This window comes from Adiantum capillus-veneris, chromosome 15 (assembly GCF_014529385.1).
Source record: "Adiantum capillus-veneris isolate H3 chromosome 15, ASM1452938v2, whole genome shotgun sequence".
NCBI lineage: Eukaryota > Viridiplantae > Streptophyta > Polypodiopsida > Polypodiales > Pteridaceae > Adiantum > Adiantum capillus-veneris.
In genome coordinates, this window is record NC_140945.1 from 125,547,298 (window position 1) to 125,560,463 (window position 13,166).

At 44.9% G+C, this 13,166-nt stretch overlaps 1 protein-coding gene across 4 annotated transcripts in view; it reads right to left on the bottom strand.

The window, feature by feature from the left end:
* Nucleotides 1-13,166, bottom strand: part of LOC147441450 (FAD-dependent oxidoreductase family protein) — a 66,127-nt gene that overhangs the window by 24,295 nt on the left and 28,666 nt on the right. For 2 of the 4 annotated variants that reach the window (XM_086483091.1, XM_086483089.1), the window contains exon 2: nucleotides 364-645. The exons of 1 other annotated variant lie outside the window; for it this stretch is intronic. In XM_086483091.1, coding sequence (XP_086339217.1) covers nucleotides 364-645 — 282 coding nt within the window. The remainder of the gene's footprint in view (nucleotides 1-363; nucleotides 646-13,166) is intronic. One more of the 4 variants, XM_086483090.1, reaches the window with a different exon arrangement.

A 13,166-nucleotide genomic window follows, 5' to 3' on the forward strand; every position in this document is an offset into this window, starting at 1 on the left:
GCAAAGCTAGCAAAAATGCATTCATATGTCAGCTCAACCTTCATTTCTGAAGCCAACACCTTCTGCTTCTGTGCATCATTATTCACAGTTGCTTTCTCGCACCAAACTCTCTATGCTTGATGAGTTGGTTTGACATCCTCTGCAACAGACTGTGCTTGAAACCTCATCCCTCATTTTTACCCAAAAAAAAAAAAAAAAAACTGTACTTTCAGTTAGTTGGACATTATGACAGAACAAAGCACGACTTTTCAAGCTGGCTGCTCAAAGCAACTCAAGTATAGTTCCATCAGACATACTATGAAGAAAACAACCGCAGGATGTTGTCCAAGAAAAAATAATATTTCCAAAGATCTCAGACCATACCTGAAGGCACATCATGAAGGAGTGGCAGTCAATAATACCAGTGGATGGAGACCACAATGCTCTAACACAAGTTATATTGGGCTCCAGCTCAGATACTTCCTTGCTACTTATGAAGCGAAGGTCGGAGACACCATTCTCGTGCCCAATTGACAGGATGGTCTCCAGCCGAGAAATCTGGCAAGCATGTGTAGCCACAATGAGCTTGCCAATCCGCTTATGTGGCACATCATGCTCCTCGCAATAGGAATAGAGAGACTTTTTTCCTTTGACACAGAGCAAGGCCTGACATTTGTGACACTCTCTCTCTCTCTCTCTCTCTCTCTCTCTCTCTCTCTCTCTCTCTCTGTGTGTGTGTGTGTGTGTGTGTGTGTGTGTGTGTGTGGCTGTTTAAATCTTAACTAATAAGACATAATTGAATTTTTTCATTCAAAAGACAACTGGCCAAGGAACAATGGACAGATAAGTACAAAAATAACTCAGTATCAGAATTATTTAGGTACAATGATTGTAGGAAAGAGATCCTCTTTCAGTTAGACCAGTAGTAAAAGAACTTCCCCGTTCTTCAGTGAGTGCTTCATTAAGTAAGGTTGCTTGCCAAAGAAAAGAAAACCCTCCAAGATAGGATAGAGTCCTTACCAGCATCCATCCAAACAAGACAACAATTCAGTTAGCCTTGGATGTGTTTTATAGGTATCAATGGACCCTATCAGTTGTTATCCATGTCCAACTTACAGATTTTATTTACTTTAGACAAGCTAGGTTATTCATTAGAACTTGTATGATAGCAGCGTTTTACTTATTACATCAAAAGATGAGTGTTACCTTCTACCTTTTTTATTGAGTTGTGAAGCCCACCAAGAATCCATATATCAATTTAATCATAGTGAGATCTATTTTTTACACCATAGCTTGGTAGCTATGCTTTGCAATAGTAACCATATACTTACCTTCCTGAGAAACAATTTCAAGGTGTCATTGGTGTTCTTTTACACACCGAGAGGTCAAGAACAACTTAAACCGTTTAAGATGCCCAATGGTATCAAAAGGGGTTAATGTATCATCTCCCTTTTTGCAACAAAAAATGCAAGTATAACCAATCAACAGAGTATCAAAAAAACTCCATCTATACTAAGTAGACTCATGGATTACCAACCATAGCTTTTTCCCAAAGCCGAAAGTATCAGCTGTATACTTACCTTCAGACTGCCAAGTTATCACGGACTGTAGTATCCGGCCCGATTCGAGTATGATGCTTAAAGTTTCACCGGTCATGGTTACTTAAAAAACCACTCCATCCACTTATTTGCTATGAAATCCCAACGGTGATAAGCCCAAGTGTGGCAACCAGTTTTATTTAAAAAAACCAACAGTATCCAAATCCTGCCAGTCAAGCTCCCTCCCCCCTTGAATATTGACTATCCAAGAGAAAGGTTACGACCAGGGCAACCCATAAGCTACCACATTAGTATCGACATTTTATTAGCTAGGTAAGATAACCTGTTATTGAAAAAAATATAACCCTTAGCTGCTAGCATAGAGCCTGCTAGAAACTTTCCATCCTTGCCAGTGTTCGACAGAGGTCTTTTACCATATGCAAAGCAAGGTCAGGACCCAAGCCAACTATGCAATGGCTCAACACAGTTTTTTTTTAAAACACACACAGCCCTTATCGGCCAGTTCAAAGCAACCCTTGTAGCGGCAAACTGCCAGGTGGTTATGAGTGAAATCAACAACCCTTAGCTGCAAGCACAGAGCCCATACCTACTTGCAAGAGGAACCTCAGTCCATGCCAGTGTTTTAACAGAAACAGTTACCAACACGAGGTCTCAAGACCCCAGCCAATCATGCACAGTAGTTTGTTTTAAAGAAGATCATTTTTTAAATAAATGTAACAAGCAACCCTTAGTGGTTTAAGTACGACCACTTGCAACAGACTTATGCTTAGCCGCAATATTACAACCGGTTATTTACAGGCGCCAATTTTACAACTAGTAGTGCTCAACCTGCAACGGCTGAAAATAGAGCCATAACAACCAGTAGCTATAAACCTGCCATGGCTTGAAATAGAGCTAGTACAACAACCAATTTTAAACAACAATCCACCCACGTTTTCTACAGCAACTCATCCTCCCCCCCTTTTTTTTTATGCATAAGAGGTCTCAAGGTACAAGCTGAACATGTCCGGCACAGTATTTCAAGGTCAAATAACAGTATTTACACCAACCAGCTCTCACTCGGAGCCAACCATGCATAGTACCATAACTGAAAAAAGCTAAAGCAGGTAAAACAAGGCACCTGAGATGTTTGAGCAGCAAGCTCCATCGCTCAACAAGTTCAGACAGTAACGATACTAAGCAGAGAGAAAAAAACCTAATCCAAGGCTAAGTGAGGGCCAAGGTGTGCCCTCACCTCTGTTTAAATACGTAGGTATGCACGTTTCCAGAGAAGTGGGGATGAATGCGCCTGGCCGCCCCTTACTATGCAGATCCCATGTCCGGCCCGCGATTGCCATTGCCTAGGAAGTCCATCCTCAGAGAGTGGAAGAGAGTAGACAGGGCCGCCTATCCCTTATAATCATACCAAATTTTTCACGCTTCGATTATGCAAGGGCCTAGCCCCATTACAAGGAAAGTATGGCAGAGCAAAAAAAAGCTCTATAGTCCCAATAGGGGGTGAAAAAAACCGAAGTGGGGGAAGATATTTGAACTAAAGCAAGCAAAGACCAGTACTTTAGTGTGTGTGTGTGTGTGTGTGTGTGTGTGTGTGTGTGTGTGTGTGTGTCACCGGCAAGGCGGTGTATACACAACGCGCACACAATAAATTGGAAAGCCAATAACACATGAACTTGCAATAGAAACACGATAGAGAGGAGTTCTCTACCCAGATGCATTGGCCCCTAAGTTAGGCGCCCCACACGGTACTTTTTATATTGATAGAAGTCACAAAGTACAACTGCCGAAGAGTCACTCTCTTCAAATGTGCAACCATGCATTGCTCTCCCAGAGAGGACCCCCAAGGTTCATAGTTAAAGGCACTCAGCCTAAAAGTAGAAGCTGCCCTTATCAGTAGTTTTTCCGTAGCTGCCCTTATATATCAAACCATACCTTATATCAAACCTTCTTCGCATTTATCCAACAGCAACCGAGTATCCAGCTTATGTATTCAATACAAAACCATCTCACCCACTCAGGCAGGTCATGTATAAACATGGACCAGAATCCCTCTAAAGACCTTTGGTAACAGAGTAACGAAGACCCAGCAAAAACTCATGCATATTCTTAGATATGTCAGATTATTTTAATGCATAATGAAACATTTACCGTGCCAGCAAGCCTAAGCAGATTCCATGTTAGCGTAATAAGGAGCAAATTGGGGAGTACCATATCAGATGCGAGAATGCATAGCAAATCATTCATAGTTCCTTTAGTAGGAAACCAGCTCCGCCATTCTACTATGTACCATGAATTAACCAAAGAGTCCTATTGCGTCTAGTATGCCAGATCACGCCACCAGCCAAGTAATCTTCCAAAGTTTGTCCATCCTGTAAGATCTTTGTTAGTCCTAAACAGTAAGGAAAACAAGCCAGGAAAACGAGTAATACCACCGAATCTTGCTAAGTGCAGGTAGCAAAAACAGGTCCACGCTCAGCAGCCATACCTTTCCCCTAGTCCGAAGTTCATCCGGTTAGTAGATTTGCATTAAGCATCTGCAAACCCGAAAACATACCTTATCTCAAACCTTGTTTGCCGTAACCCTACAGCAATCGAGTGTCAGGTTGATACATTTACCACAAAACCATGTCTACCAACTCTGGCAAGCATATTCTAACCGAAACACTCTCAAACCCCATGGTAATCAGAGTATAAGAGTCCCTGCACAGCATCTGCTATACTCTGAAAAATGTTTGTCGTTATTAATGTATAGTAACCCTTCCAGCAAGTCTATGCAGAATCCCAGCTAGAATAAGAAAGAACAAATGTTATCAGCTACTAGAAGATACATGCACTCATCCATACATGCTTTAGTAGGAAACGATCAACGGCATACCATAGTGTACCAGACCATAAACAAGGAGTAATCGAGTATCGGAGACACAGTAAAAACTCATGCATATTCTGAGATATGCCAGACCATGTCCATGTATAATAAAACATTTACCGTGCCAGCAAGCACAAGTAGATTCCATGTTAGAGTAATAAAGAGCGAATTTGGGAGTACCATATCTGATGTGAGAAAGCATACGCAATCATTCATGGTTACTTTAGTAGGAAACCAATACCGCCATTCTACTATGTACCATGCATTAACCAAAGAGTCCTATTGCGTTTAGTATGCGAGATCAGGCCACCAGCCAAGTAATCCTCCAAAGTTTGTTCATCTGGCAAGAACTCTGTTAGTCCTAATTAGTAAGGAAAACAAACCAAGAAACCAAGTAATACCACCGAATCTTGCTAAGTGTAAGTACCAAAACCGTCCCGCAACTCAACAGCCATACCTTTCCCCTGGTCCGAAATTCATCCAATTAGTAGATTTGCATTAAGCATCCATAAACTAGAGATCACACCTTATGTCAAACCTCATTTGCCATAACCCTACAGCAACCGAATGTCAGGCTTATACATTTATCACAAAACCATGTCTACCAACTTTGGCAGGCATTTTTTTAACTGAAACACTCTCAAAACCCAATGTAATCGGAGTATAGGAGACCCTGCACAACATCAGCCATACTCTGAAAATACCTTGTTTTGCATTCATCACCTGGCTATCTAGTGCCCTGCTAGTATATGTACAACCAATTAATCTCGTCAGGGTTATACAAACAAAGTAGATATAACCAGCTGAAATCCAAACAAGATATCCTTGGCCAAATGAGGCTCCACCCTACATCAGGTAATTAAGGGCAGCGATGAACTCGTAACTCAAGCAAGCCCTTTCGGAGGCTGAAAATGCTGGGGTGCTGACACGCCAGTACTGATGCTACAGGTACTTAAGGGGCTCCATTTATAGGTGCCAAATGCTGGGTCGAGCAGCCTCCAAAATCAGCCCACGATTTGGAAGATGAAAAGTCACTTATTACAAAATGCCATGCTAGAGGCGGTTCACACGCAATAAATGCCTATATGTTGAAATGTTGTATTGTGCAAGAGAGGGTATGCAACTATGACTGGCCTGGACATGCACGTCCTACTAAAGGCTCACAAGGGTGCCAAGCTAGGCCCTAAGATAAGACTGACGCTAGACTGTAGCAGAAGCTTGTCCACGTGGCGCAAGTGAAGTGCGCACGTGATGTCACGAGGACGTGGCAGTTATTAACCATGTCACAGAGATGTGGCAACTGCTAACCTTGGTTGTTGGTTTCTTTCCAATGGGGTTTATTTTATTTGTTTAAGACCCTCTTTTTGAAGTAGCAAACGGTCGGACATTGTATGGCCAATGTGAACGGTAGATTCACCCGCAGACGGGAAGTGGTCGGCACTGGAATTCGTATGGTAAGAGGATGTCTAGGCTCAGAGCAAGATCATATAGGTCCCCCCGTCGCACTTAGCAAGTTGGTGGATACTAGGAAGTGAACTCAATTAAGGCGTAAAGTCAAGGTGGGACTACCAACAAAAAGTATCCGACAGTTGGGCCACATTGCATTTTTGGATGCGGTCCCAATGAGGATAGATGGTCAGAAGACTAGTGGGAGCCCAACGGAAGCATCTCCTAAAATTTAGGGAATTGCTATTTTGGGCCGTGAAATGTGTTCGCGTCATTACCTCCGGTATGACTAGGGGAACACTTTATAACTCTGCCGCGAAGTCAACTGACGCGTCGGTTGGGATATTTTTAAGCGGCGAACCCGAAACGGGAAAATGCTTGTAAATGCGCCAAGTGTCTAACTTTTCATGCACTTGCCTCTTGCAAAAAAATGGGCGCTGATTTTTATACTGGGAGAGGCCTCATTTGCAGTCTGTCACAGGTTAAGAGCTATGGAGTGCTTTCTTTCCCTCTCATGTACAGTGTGGTGCTAGGAGTGATGCCCTGCACACTACACACTGCTCTCTCTCTCCCCTACGTGCAGTTATGTGATGCCCCACAAGAGGGCTACTCATTTGACTGATGTACAGTTGTGTGGGTTCATGCTTTTGTGCTGACGCAAGAGCCTCCTTGAGCAGGAACAGGGGTAGCTAACTGCTGCTCCAAAGCAGGCACTAGTGAGGGTCATAACCTCACCGTACAGGTGCAAAATCAGCGCTGTGTATGCGCTGTAAATTCACTGTTTTTCAGCCGTACGGACGCCAGGATCATTGGGAATCGTGCCCCACTGGCAAAGGACAGTTAGGGGACTGTTTAGGGCTGAAAACAGGGCAAAAACCAGTAAATACAGCGTGCTGAATTTACTGTTTTTGGACAGGAATCAGAGGGTATACGATAGTGCAAGCGAGTTCCAGCAGGGGAATTGGTTTCGCGCAAGTTTTGGGGCTGTTATGCTACCGAAATTTGGCCAAATCAAATGGTATCTAGGTGGATACACCGGAAGGATTCCCAAGACCTTACCTTGTAGTTTACCCTCCTAAAGAATAAATAAATACCGAAAGGGGCGCCAATTTTGGGGCCTACAGGTTGTCGGCGTCTGCTCGGAGCATTCTAGCTTCCGAGCCGTGTGTGTGATTAAGTGTTAATTCCCGTTACAGGTCTCCTTTACAAAGTGCTCTGTGTGTGTGCTTAAAGTAAAGAATTTCGGGTGAAAGCCAACGCCTACCGCCCTACGGGCCGGTTTCATGTGACATCCCCCTTGTTAAAGGTGAGGCACAATTGCCGAACTTCTACCTGTACTTGTGATGTTGGATGCTTCTGATGCTTGTGAATGCATAAACCGATGGAAACTCCTCCAAACTTGTGGATATTGTGGATGTAGGTATTGTTGCGATGTAAACACCGACCATACGAGTTGCTAGGTAACCTTACTACTGTCACAAACTACCAACATTGACTCCGCATTGCAAGCAAGTACGACCAATCGAACAGTCCTATAGTGAAAACATTGCCGGTGAAGATGAAAGGTAAGGGTGCTCGGAGGTATTTCCAAGAAGTGGATGCACGCTACAAGCGAATGCGAATGCAGAAGAGGGTTAGGGATCCTTGTACCAACTCCTTCCATATCCGCATACAAGGCAAGTAGATCTTGGTATTCAAGATCTGGTTTTTCATGTATCCAATATCGATCTTCTCTCAAAGACATAGCGATGAAGAGGGGAGCGCGCCCGATGCGCGATGGACTATGGGTGGGAGTGGCTAATAAGTCCGAGATCGGGGCACGAAGATTCCTTGAGGGAAAAAAACTAAGAGAGGTTCTTTGGGTTCTTGGTGGTTCTTCCCTTGAGTTCGCGGAGCCGAAGCATGCACAGAGCTCTAATACCAATGTCAAGTGCAGAGGAAGTGTTTAAGGATTTAGCTTGGATCTAGTACTCCGCACAAACACAAGGTTACTTTACTTCACTTGAAAGAACTGAACTGAACTAAATGAAAGAGAGAGATGCAAAGAGAGAGAGAAAGAGAGACGACACGGCATGTCTAGTCCCAACCACCCTCTAGGGCCCCCTTGCTCTGTTGCCAAAGCAAGTACTTGCTTTATTACCTGCACAAATGCTCATACAATGACTAAATGTTGAAATGTTGAGATGCTAATGGGTACTGATGCGGCGACTGATGTTGGGTACTGCTGAGGTGCTAAAGGTACTGCGGTGCTGGATACTACGGGTACTTGGTGCTTGGTTGCGTGCACATCTAACCCTATGTGCATGTGGACAAGCTAACTCAGGTCTAGGGTTCAGGTCAACCTAGGAAGTGTTCTGGCACCTTTGTGAGCCTGCGTGCAGGCCGTGCATGTCCAGGCACGAGTAGTTACATATCCTCTGGTTGCACAACCATTAGTACCCAGCATGTCCATGTTCCGGTCAGTGAACCCAACTCTGGGGGCAGTACATTTTATTGACCAATTATTTATTTTATTAATTAATTATGTCATTATGGGGTAGTGGGGCTGTTGGGAAGGCCGCTCAACCCAGCTTGCTGCAGCTATAAAGGGAGACCTGGGGCGCCCATTTCTAGCAAAAGAGACGAAAGGAGCTCAAGCTTGCAGTGTTCTCTCCTCAGCAAGACGGCAGAAGACTTAGCGTTTTCGGCCCGCAGGACAACAAGCGTTTTTGGATTCTGCCAGATCCTCTAGTGTTTTCAGTTGCAGATCAGTCAAACGTTTTTCTCCAACAGATTCACCTAGCGTTTCAGTTTCCATCACCAGATTCAACAGGTCAAGTAGCATTTTCAGATTTCAGCACTTAGCCTTTGCGGATCTAGCCCCTAGCCTCGTAGATCTCACCTACCCGCAGCAGATCCTCGCCGTACCGTCGAGTCAGCCAGCGTTTACAGTTTCAGCCCGCTGTTTTCAGATTTCAGCATCTGCGTTTTCAGCGCATCATCATCGAGTCGTAGTCATCACCATCCTCACCGACATAGTGTCCATATTCAGCAAGAAGTCAACGGTTTGCAGATTCTAGCATTTCAGCCCTAGCGTTTTCAGTTTTCAGCCCGTCCTCGTCGTCGTCATCATTGTCTTCGACATCGTCGGCAAGTCCATTGCATCTAGACCATTGTACCAGATTTGTGCAATCTATAGCATAGACCTCTCTTGCCACAGAGAGGGGGTCCCTTGGAGGAGGGTTTGAAACCGCTTGGTGTCGTATTCTTCTCTCTCTCTTTCTCTGAGTCTCAGTACTTTCATGCACAAAAGCATTCACTTTGTTTGTGATCATTGCACTCTCTCTCTAAAGGACGGAAGGCTCTCCCTTCCGTAAGTAAAAGGAACACTTGAGCAGAGTTCGGAGCACTCATCTTGAGCAATATCAACATTCACTTCCGCTGAACCTTACATTGGTATCAGAGCTTTGGCAGTGTTCTCTATCACTCAAGGAAAGAACCACAAGAAATCTTTTGCTTGTTGCAGTCACGAAACCCAAGTTCACTTGGGCGTGTCGATTCTAATCGTGTTTTTGAAGAGTGACACGTAACCCAAGAAAGAAGGGCTTGTCCAACCTCCCCTTGTTCCTCTTTCACTCATTGAGAGCGGACCGTGCATTTAGCGGCCGGCCACTCAACTGGAGGTGGGAAAAAGCAACTTTGGTGTGAGCGCAAGGCCGCCAAGGGGTGCACCCGCGCAGGGAAGAGTCGAGCTCCGGTAAGACAAAAGCCTTCTCAAACACTGATTCCAAGCTAAAGAACTAAAGAACCTCAAGAACTCAAGAACTCAAGAACCAAAGAACCTCAAGAACCCAAGAACCTCAAGAACCCAAGTTCCTCAAGAACTTAAGTACCCAAGATCTCAGTGTATGGTCGTCACCCAAAGCGGAATGGATACTTTGCGTGAAGGTGATGAGAGTGGAGTTGGTGACGAAGAAGTTTCCCTACCAGGACGATTTTTTTCTAATCCTCCCCGATCCCCATCTATGCCACGGGTTGCACCAAATCCTATGGAGGCTTTGGTCAAGTCGATGATGGACATGATGCTACAACAAGAGACGCAACGCGCCGCCATGGATCGCGACCACAAAGAAAGAAGGGAGGCTATGGAGCTTGAGCGTGAGAAAGCACGCGAAGATCAACGCATAGCGGCCGAAGAAAGGCGAGCGGCCTTGGAATTAGAGCGTGAGGCATAGAGAGGCCAACTCATGCAAGAGTTGGTCCTACAAGTACTCACCTCGAAGTCCGAGCCGATCAAAGAAGTGGGCAGTTCATTAAGTAGTGCAAATAGAGATGTGGACTCCAACAATCCAGTCACTGAGAAGTTGACGTTCAGTAAGTACGACGGTAAGATGGATACTAATGTTATTCATTCTTGGTTGCATCAATTTAATGCTTACTTTGCGACAACTAAGAAAACAGGGAATAGTAAAGTTTTGACGGCAGCCATGTCACGAGACACATCCAACCCTATGTGTCCGTGGACAAGCTACAGCATGATAAGGATTCAGTCAGTCCATTCAGTCTAGATTTAGAAGTGATCTGGCACTTTTGTGAGTCTATTCGTAGACCGTGCATGCCAAGTCACTTAGTGTAGATGCATATCCTCTGGTTGCACACAGCATGATCATCAGTATTCCCTTCAGAATCCATCAGATTCCATCAGGGGAATTTTCCAGTGCATTTAGCCTATTTTACCTATTTTTGGCATTTTTCACTTATTAATTTAAGTGACTTTCTAACAAAAGTAGGTAGGGCAAATTGGGTGAGAAAATATATAAGCAAACCAAAGTTAGCACTAAATGGCAGAAGAGGCAACAGGAGCCAAGCTCAGCAGGCAACTTCTCAACAAGACCTTGGTGGATTCCCTCCAAGCTAGACGAACCCTTGTGCCTAGCGTTTTGCAAGATCGCCAATCTCCACTTTGCCTTGGCGTTTTTCAGCAGGTACCGGACCGCAGCCCCTTGGGCTTCTAGCGTTTTTCCTCATCACTAACAGGCTGTCCATCTCAAGGTTTTCAGCAACTACCCGCAACAGACAAAGCAGCGATTTTCAGCACTAAACACAGCAGGAACATCAGCGTTTTTGGCAAGCAAAACCTGCGTTTTCAGCAGTACAAAACAGCCTCGAAATCAGCGTTTTCAATCGCAGCAGATTTCAGCCTTGAGCGTTTTTGGACAGTAGTCAGAAGCTTCCAGTTTTCAACCCCGTTGTCGGCCTCGCCATTCCCGTCATCACCGTCGACATAGCCTAGATTTGCATCAGTCACATGCACTCAGTTTGTACCAGTTTGTGCAATCAATAGTAGACCACTCTCGCCGACGAGAGTGGGGCCTTCGGAGGAGGGTTTTACAACGTCTCCGGTCTCGTATTCTCTTCTCTCTCTATCTCTCAGTCCCATACACTTACACGCACAGTGTCCATTCACTTTGTTTGTGATCATAGCACTCTCTCATTAAGAACGGAAGGCTCTACCTTCCATAAGAACAAAAGGAACCTTGAGCACAGTTTGGAGCACTCACTCATCTTGAGGCAAGCGCAAACATTCATTCCGCTGCACCTTACATTGGTATCAGAGCTTTGGCAGTGTTCTGTATCACTCAAGGAAAAAACCACAAGAACCATAGAATTTTTTTTGCTTGTTGCGGTCGCACGAACCCAAGTTCGCTTGGGCGTGTCGATTCCTAATCGTGTTTTTGAAGAGTGACACGAATCCCAGGAAAGAAGGGCTTGTCCAGCCTCCCCTTGTGTCTCTTTTCACTCATTGAGAGCGGATCGTGCACTTAGCGACCGGCCAATCGACGTGAGGTGGGAAAAAGCAACCTTGGTGTGAGCGCAAAGCCGCCAAGGGGTGCGCCCGCGGAAAAGAGTAGAACTCGGGTGAAGAGAAGATGCTTCTCAAACACAGTTTGCAAGCGAAAGAAAACCTCAAGCACCTCAAGAATCTCAAGAACCCAAGAACCCAAGACCCTAGTGCATGGTCGTCACTTGAAGCGGAATGGATACTTCGCATACAGGTGATGAGCATGAGAGAGGCGAGGAAGAATTTTCCCCACCAAGAGATTTTTCCGACCCTCCTTCGCCGCCATCTACGCCACGAGTTGTACCAACTTCTATGGAGGAGATGGTCAAGTCGATGTTGGACATGATGGCACAACAACAAGAAACGAATCGAGTTGCGTTGGCACAACTAGCAAGAAAAGGAGAACAACAGGAAGCTAAGGACCGCGAGCGCAACGAAAGAAACGAAAGAATTGCCCCACAACAAGAAGCAAATCGCCTTGCTTTAGAACGCGAGCGCTATGAACGAAACGAAAGAAAAACAGAAAGAAAGGCCGAGCGTAAAGCTCAAAGAGTGGCCTTGGAGATCGAGCGTTAGACTCAAAGAGAACTACGCACTCAAGAATTGATTCGACAAGTACTTGCCTCGAAATCCGAACCAACCAAAGATCGTGGGAGTTCCTCAAGTGGCGCAAGCCACAATGCGGATTCCAACCATCCAACCATAGAGAAGTTGACTTTCAGTAAGTATGATGGTAAGATGGATGCTACGGTTATTCATTCTTGGTTGCATCAATTTAATGCTTATTTTGTGACAACTAAGAAGACAGGAAATAGCAAAGTTTTGACGGTAGCCATGTACCTTGCCGGTGATGCCATTAATTGGTACCACGCATGGCAAGAGGCACAGTTAGCCGCGCACCTAGAGGAAGCCGACGAGCTCACGCCCCTTTCTTTCAATTGGACTGATTTCCAAGACAAGCTCAAGGCGCGGTTTATGCCACCTCAGTACCTCGCACGATTGAAGGACGCACGATTGGCGCGCTCTCAAGCAAAATGGTATGCCGGTTATGTCTTTTTCTAATCGTGTTTTACAGCTAGGTACCCAATTACGCAAGTCGGATGATGAACGCAAAGAGACATTCCTTTTTGGGTTAGACGACTATATCAAGTTTGATGTAGAAGTCTTGGACCCAATCGATCTCAACAAGGCGGTAGCCATTGCTCTCGCACAGGAGATGAAGCACAACAAGGGAAAGCCTAAGGAAAACAAGACTTCCACAAGTACCTCACAGACTTCTCAGAATCCTCAGAACGGTAAGAACGGTAAGAATGGTAACTCTTCTAACCAATCTTCCAACAGTCTCTCAGAAAAGAATTCTTCCAATGAATCTAAGGGTAAGGCTAACACAATTGCTAAACCTAATCTTACTCCAGATAAAAAGGTAGCACAAGGAATTGTAGGAGGATACATCACGTCGAAAGAGCAAAGCACTTATTCTCATTGTTTTCATTGTCAC